The 7,983-nt window shown below is 36.3% G+C and overlaps 1 protein-coding gene across 2 annotated transcripts; it reads right to left on the bottom strand.

The window, feature by feature from the left end:
- Positions 1-378: 378 nt before the first annotated feature.
- On the bottom strand, positions 379-6,821 carry LOC103038879 (cytochrome P450 2J6-like). Of its 2 annotated transcripts, XM_049468593.1 has the most exons (9): positions 6,649-6,821; positions 5,662-5,824; positions 4,743-4,895; positions 3,651-3,811; positions 3,307-3,480; positions 2,973-3,108; positions 1,738-1,925; positions 1,486-1,627; positions 379-775 (listed from the first exon to the last, which is right to left on the bottom strand). In XM_049468593.1, exons 1-9 carry the CDS (start codon positions 6,814-6,816, stop codon positions 555-557), a joined length of 1,506 nt encoding a protein of 501 aa, XP_049324550.1. In that variant the 5' UTR covers positions 6,817-6,821; the 3' UTR covers positions 379-554. The 2 variants fall into 2 exon arrangements, with proteins under 2 accessions (XP_049324550.1, XP_022536491.2); XM_022680770.2 differs by lacking the exon at positions 6,649-6,821 and having other exon boundaries at positions 5,662-6,149.
- Between the last annotated feature and the right edge of the window lie 1,162 nt (positions 6,822-7,983).

Genomic DNA, 7,983 nt, shown 5'->3' with positions numbered 1-7,983 from the left:
GTGGAATAACCCTGATTTTTAATCACACTGCTTTTGGATAACTATATATAATGTTCATATGTGCAGTAATCACATAGAAACAGCATTAGCATGGTCAATGAAGGAAAGTACAGCAACACTGTTATCATAATCCCTGTACTGTTTAACCTGATCTTTATCCTGGAAATATATCTGAATAAATCACATTAGATGGTACTGTACTGGTACTGTATATGATGAAGCTCTTTACTCAGAGGGTCCTCCGTATCTCACAGCTTTACTGCCACCTGCTGTAAGCTCTGTAGTATGAAGAATAGCAGCCTGTAGTTGATCATGTTTAGGGATGAGTAAACAGACACTGCAGATACAGAATAAGGTTGAGATCATTTTAATGAACAAATTAATAACTTGATAAAGTTTACAGAGCCTGGTGATGCATTAGTAGTTTTATTAAGTGATATAATACAGCATCACCCTTACAGAGTTTTTATTTATGCTGAAGTGTAGGCTCTCTCTCACACTCACTTATTAACCATCACAGAATAGAAAAACGCAGAGTTCTCTATGATTTAAATTCAGCTGGCGTGTCCAGCAGAAGCCCCGTGGTTGCCGTGGTATCTCCGCGGTGTGACAGTGATGCTGTAGGGCCTGGGAGCCTGTATCCCCCCGAACACGGGCCGGAGGTCGGGACCCCCGCAGGCCTCGGGCCACGCCAAGTGAAAGCGGCGGAGGAGCGTGACCAGAATCAGAAACAGCTCCATCCGGGCCAGAGCTTCACCCAGACACACTCGAGGACCTGCAACACCACAGCAACCACCACCACACTTACATATATATATATATATCGGCTTCAGATTTAGCGGTGTTGATCATTTCTGTGTTTTATAACATCTGGTTGAACTGTTATTTTGTGGGTGAGCTGAATCAGGAGTGATAATCCAGGGAAACCACTTTTTTATTAATAAAAATATTAATATAATAGTGTTTTTTTCTATCAGCAATACACAAAAAGAAGACTCTAATAATATCATATAAAATTGTACATTAACATTAAAAAATCCAATTAATTAAAATATATTTTTTTATATCTATTGGATTGAATGTTTTTGAAAGCCTGTGCTTTATTATTAATATTTTCTATATTTGATATTGACCTTTTTGTTCACAAGCAATCCCATTTTAAACAACAAAACATGGAAAAAAGAGGTTCTAAATTACATACAGTTGTAAAAAGTTGCCTTTTTGACTCTAGTGCTGTTTTTTTTTCAGTTCCAGTTTTTTTGGGGGGGGCATTAAGACCCAAACCCCCTCAACAGCAGTAAAACAACAGTTTAGGAGGGTCAAATTATTTATATAAATCTCACTATAATGTTATTATAATATTAAATATTACAGTAAATTTACAGTATCAATACCTGGAGGAGTCTTGTATGAAGTCAGGTGCAGGACTAAACTGCTTGGTGTTGTTTCAGCTTGTAGTTTAGGTGTAATAAATGTCTTTTTTACCTGCAGAGAAGGCCAGGAAGGCCTCAGGCTTCATGAATTCCCCTCGCTGGTTCAGGAAGTGTGAGGGGTTGAAGTGATTAGGTTGTGCCCACTGACTGCGCTCAAACAGAACAGATGTAAGGTTGGTAATCACCAGCGTGCCCTGGGCAGCACAGGCAGAAAGATTTTTTTTTAGGACTTTTTGAAAACTCATATTACACGTAAAACCCAGAACAGAAGGCCTGCTCGTTAATTACTGCACCCCCTCAGCACCTCCGGGACGTCGTAGCCCATTAGCTGCGTGTTCCTGGTGGTGGAATGGAAGACGCCCAGCGGCGCGATGTTGGCCAGGCGCTGGAGCTCGTGGATGGTGGCCTGCACAAACGGCATCTGCTGCCTGTCCTCAAACGAGACCTGCTCTTTATCCTGCAGTACAGCGTCGATCTCCTGCTGGCAGAGAGCTGAATAATAACAGAGAGAAGAATACAATTTAGCATTAGTGCCTGTGCATATACTCCAGATGAGTTTCTTTGATTTTACCAAACTAAAAAACCTCTGGAATATAATCAAGAGGAAGATGGATGATCACAAACCATCAAACCACCAAACTGAACTGCTTGAATTTTTACACCAGGAGTAAAGCAGCATAAAGTTATCCAAAAGCAGTGTGTAAGACTGGTGGAGGAGAACATGATGCCAAGATGCATGAAAACAAAACTGTGATTAAAAACCACCAGGATTATTCCACCAAATATTGATTTCTGAACTCTTAAAACTTTATGAATATGAACTTGTTTTCTTTGCATTATTTGAGGTCTGAAAGCTCTGCATCTTTTTTGTTATTTCAGCCATTTCTCATTTTCTGTAAATAAATGCTCTAAATGAGAATATTTTTATTTGTAATTTGGGAGAAATGTTGTCTGTAGTTTATAGAATAAAACAACAATGTTCATTTTACTCAAACATAAACCTATAAATAGCAAAATCAGAGAAACTGATTTTAAAAAAGGCTTTTAGATGCTACCTTTGGGTAGTGTACCTCCTAGTGAGAGATTGTTTACTACTAGACTTTCCTAAATTTTACAGAGACTCAATTTTTGCCCTTTTGACAGACTTTGAAACGGAACAAGGCAACAGTGAACCATTCTGAATGTGACTTTTTTTCTAACGTAAATTTTTGCTAAATAGGGTAGACGCATTCATTACAGAAAACAAAAAAGGGAAAATTAGAAGCAATTAAATAAAAAAATATAATTTCTGTGTAGAGGTCCAAAATGCACAGTATTCTGAAACCGATCTATAATAATCTACAAATCTATTAATCTATAATCTAAATTGACAAATATTTTAGTAAAAAAACGAATAAATAAGTAACTAAAATTTTTTTAACAGCAACCAAATAAAGTGTATTTTTATACCAAAAAACTTTAGTTGAATATCCCGCCTCTGTTTCCCCCCCCAGTATTCCCAAATACAGGCTAATGTAGGCTACCTCAGGGCTCACCCACCCTGTATATCTCTGTACACGGCGAGGTACAGCAGAGCGGTGAGGACGGTGTTGGACGTGGTGTCTGTTCCAGCAAAATGAAGATCCAGCAGGAACATCACTAATCTGTCCTCGTCCAGCGAGGTGTCCTCATCCGCCTGTTAAAAAAACACTATTATATTATACTGCAGTATTTCATAATTTTCATCATTTACAAACTTCTGTAAAAGCAGTGTGTAAGACTGGTGGAGGAGAACATGATGCCAAGATGCATGAAAAAAACTGTGATTATAAAATAATTAAATTCTGCAGTATAATACTGTTTTTTTTTTCAACAAAAAATAAGAACAGGTAACCTTTTCCATTTCATCGAGGTAGCAGTCGATGATGTCCCGCGGTTCTCCGGAGGTCCTGCTCTTCTTGTGATCGGCGATGATCCTCCTGGTGTGAGATTTCAGAGCCTCATAGTTCTCAAACACTTTCCGAAACGGCAGCGGCAGGTGCCTCAGGAAAGGAAAGGAATCATAAATCTATAACAGAATAGCAATCAATCAATTAATTGATCAATCAATTCAATCTATTAATCAATCAACATTTATTGTATTTATTGCTTTGAAACATTAAGGGTGACTCTATAAAAAAAAATAAAAAAAAAAATAAAGCAAAATGCTAACTGCTAACAGAACAGAGGTTAGCATACCACGGCCCACGCGCTGTTAGCTTTCCTGGCGTTTTCTTTAAAGCTGTTGATGATAAAAGCGAGAACTTCATCATCATATTCATATCGAGTCCCGAACAATATGGAGCTGATGATGTTGGACGCAGCGCTGTGGATCACGGGCTGAGGATCTACCAGATTTCCTGTCAAAAATCAGAAAAAAGGTTATTAGCATGAAAGCTAACAAGAGTGTCTATACGTTCATTGCCTCGTCTTTACATTAACTATGCTGCGGATGCTGTGTTTGAGAACATCAGTTAAAGTAAAGTAGTGAAGAGGTAGAGTTACAGGTATACAGTGAATGATTAATATTTGAATAAAGTTCTAATCCAGATTATGGGAAGCTAAATAAACTAAATAAAGAAACGTAAAAAATTACTTTACGAAGAAATGTCAAAGGTCAGTCAGGTCATCTGAAAAGTAGAATTTCAAGAAGTTTGAAAGTATCCTTAAGTGCAATTGCAAAAAGACCATCAAAAACATTATAATGATGGAACTGGCACTCATTAGGACCACCCCAGGAAAGACAGAGCAAGCGTTTCTTCTGTAGCACAGGATCTATCTATCTATCTAACACTGTATACATGGTTCCTTATGTGTTCCTTCATAGTCTGTATCACTCCACTATTCATTTAAAACGAAGGGAAAAAATAGAAATATTGAATAAATATGTGTAAAACTTTTGACTGTAACGGTATTTGCTTTATTTTGCCTTAAAACACCAATAAACTCACCTGCATGATAGCGCCTCTGTGCACTGAACTGACATATTAATAATGCCACATTATTCTAACTTAAATATGATTTACTGGCATTGCCAACAATGCTAGCCTGGACAAATGCTAACAATGCTAACCTACATGAACATGAAATTTTGAGATATGGTTTTGCTGGATTCACCATAAAACACCAGTAAAGGATTGTTAAACCAGTTGTAGTCTTTAGGTAAGTGAGGTGATTTTAAATGGTTTAACATTCTCTGAATGTTTAACTGGAATCACAGTAACGTTGTTTTCAGCTCCTGAGGTGAATAAAATACAGTATTATTGTTCAGTTTTCTCATCATTGTTCTACCTGATCTGTTCTGCAGATGTTGGCAGATGTGTTTGGTCTCCTGCAGAATTCTCTCCTCCATAAACTGCCTCCCCAAACCGAAGTTCTTCAGACTCATCAGAGCAAACCTTCTGTGCTCCTTCCAAACTGAACCATAATTAGCCATAATCAGACCTGAAAATATACATTCAAAACAAAAAAAAGTTGTATATGAAACACATTTTATATATATTTTAAATATATTGTTTCATTTCAAAATGCATTTCAAATTATAATACAATAAGGAAAACAAATTATATCTTATATTCATATTCATTTATTTGTTTTGTATATTTCAAATACATTTTACAAACTAGAATGTATTTTTGCATATACTGCATACATGGCAAATATATTTAATATATGGGGAAACATTACACACATAAATGTAGCATATATTAAAGATATGCATTATCAAATATATATAATATATATATAGCAAAAATATATATAATAAACCAATATATTTTTTCTAAATATTTGTTTTAATGTATGTTTAAATTTGCCTTAAGGTATATCTCAATTTTACATTGGAAAAATGTTTGCTAAATACATGTCTAGGCAAACATATATATATATACTTTTTTAAATCTGGTGCAGTACTTTTCAGGACTGACTATAGTTGTTTTGTGTTTAGTAACATTCTTATTCAGTGTTAAACAGAGATTATGAAAGATTTAAGCTTCATTTCTTGTGGTAAGAATTTAATCTCCTGCCACAGAGCAGCAGTGAGATTAGCTTTTAGCATTATGATTTCCTATGTATTTGTAAATATATTTAACATCTATTTCTTAATACACAGCTCTGATAAAAATAAGAGAGCACTTCAGTTTCTGAATCAGTTTCTCTGATTTTGCTATTTATAGGTTCATGTTTTATTCTATAATTTATGGAGGTTCACCCTTGTTCTCGGTGACGTGGTTCAGCATGAGCCCCTGAGGTCTGCCGGCGAAATCCACCCCCCGAACCACCAGCGCCTCCTTCACCGCCCGCAGCCCGTATAGCACCACCGCCGGCTTCCTGCCGATATACAGACTGAACACATCCCCATACCGCCGAGCCAACTGCAACACAATCATCATACACGAAATCATTAAACACAAATTCATCAAACACAAAATCATCATCAAAATCACAAAATCATCAAACACGAAATCATCAAACACAAAATCATCATCAAACACAAAATCATCAAACACAAAATCATCATCAAACACAAAATCATCAAACACGAAATCATCAAACACAAAATCATCATCAAACACAAAATCATCAAACATGAAATCATCAAACACAAAATCATCATCAAACACAAAATCATCAAACACAAAATCATCATCAAACACAAAATCATCAAACACGAAATCATCAAACACAAAATCATCATCAAACACAAATTCATCAAACACAAAATCATCATCAAAATCACAAAATCATCAAACACGAAATCATCAAACACGAAATCGTCATCAAACACAAAATCATCAAACACAAAATCATCAAACACGAAATCAACATTCAATATAAAATCATCAAACACGAAATCGTCATCAAACACAAAATCATCAAACACAAAATCATCAAACACGAAATCAACATTCAATATAAAATCATCAACACAAATTAATTCTCTCATACTAACCCCTTACAAAGAGTTAGCTATTACTTAATTATCTTTTCGCACCCATTATAAGTTTAAAAATTATGGGCACAAATTATTTATTTCATTCTCACACCTCACAAAGTTGTGGCCACAACTTATTTTTATGTACGTCAGGTGTTGCCTCCAGATTTACCACTTTACAGATTATATATACAGATTATAATTAAAAGGACTCCAGAACCTCCTGACGTATAAGCCCGTAAATACAGAACTCCAGAAGCGTACCCGGTCCAGATCCTCCAGCGGGTTCTTCATGCTAAGCTGGAGCACGTTCCCGAACAGAGCGAGGGCTGCGGGACCCGGGGGGAAGTTTTTGGGTCGGCGGGGTTTGAATAAAAACAGCAGAACAACAAGAGAAAATCCAAACAGCAGCAAAACCTCCCAGCCGGCCATAATGAACCGTGTTCACCCTGCTGTTCCCTGATTCATCCAGCACTAAACCCCTTATTCCATCATGTGCTGCAGGATTACTCCTCGCACACATTTACTGCTGCACCAATAGCAGGGTTCAACCTGGATACAGACGACAAACAATACAAACAACCAGAAAATTAAACAATATTAAACAATTAAAGTCTCAGACTGTATAATTTTCTGTATTATTACTGTATTAAACTTTTCTTTTCGCGGGAGTTCTTCTTCTGGTCATGTCACACGTTCAGCCTCTAAAAAAGGATCCGGCTCAGTTTTACTGAACGCGAGCGGCTGGTGGAGCAATGGGGACTTCAGAAGAGGAAACTCAGAGCTCAGTAGCTCATTCACTCATAGTAAAACCAAAGAAACCAAGGAGTGAAGATTCTGACTGAGTGCTTTTTCCTGAAAAGTAAATTGAATTTAATAAAATTGTTCATGTTTACAGTTTTTACGCAACATAATATTTTAAGAGTTTTAGGGCAGGGGTTGGTCCATTTATAATCTCCAAATATGCTTGTCCTGTATTTGAAGATAAGTGGGACATATGTAATAACACAGAATAACTTGAGAAAATTACAAATGCATTTAAATTATTAAGAAAAATAAAAATAAACACAAAAACAGCAGTAAAGACGTGAGCTCGTTTATTGTTATCGACAAATTGATAAATGGTTAATTGCATCGATAGCCGAACAACACAAATAACCCTTATTAGCTTTCGGCAAACGCTCACATTCTGCCATGAGAAAAGTCGCTGGGTTAAACATACAGTATATCTTATTGGCAATTAGATATGTTTAGTAAGTACATTCTCCTCTACAAGATATTCATGTACAATATACAAGTTCAAAAATAGAGTTTGTTTGCATTGAGTTCGTTTTTTTTTCCATGTTTTTCTCTTCAGGATGACAAAATTCACATTAGTTTGCTCGGGGCTGAGAGTCGGCGTGATGATCCTGATTCTGAAGAGGACTGGATTTGGACACAAAAAGAAATTAAAATAATAGAGAGAAAGAATAGAAAATATTCGGGGCCGTTCAAAGACACGCGTCTCTGCATGTGTACAATACAAAACCATACGGATTTACCATATCAATTTATATAGGATATATATAAACGTGTGTATAGCCCAAAATAAAAAGGGGA

The sequence above is a fragment of the Astyanax mexicanus genome, chromosome 20 (genome assembly GCF_023375975.1).
Source record: "Astyanax mexicanus isolate ESR-SI-001 chromosome 20, AstMex3_surface, whole genome shotgun sequence".
NCBI lineage: Eukaryota > Metazoa > Chordata > Actinopteri > Characiformes > Acestrorhamphidae > Astyanax > Astyanax mexicanus.
Note: the sequence above shows the minus strand (reverse complement) of the source record. Positions and strands in the feature narration are given on the sequence as shown.

Coding starts and splice junctions, on each gene's coding strand:
- LOC103038879 (XM_022680770.2), bottom strand. CDS start 6,040: ATGTTTGATGATTTTGTGTTTGATGATGATTTTGTGTTTGATGATTTC. Junction 3,109..3,306: donor ACCTCGATGAAATGGAAAAG/GTTACCTGTTCT, acceptor TTTTTTTAACAG/GCGGATGAGGACACCTCGCT. Junction 776..1,485: donor CTTCCTGGCCTTCTCTGCAG/GTAAAAAAGACA, acceptor GTGGTGTTGCAG/GTCCTCGAGTGTGTCTGGGT.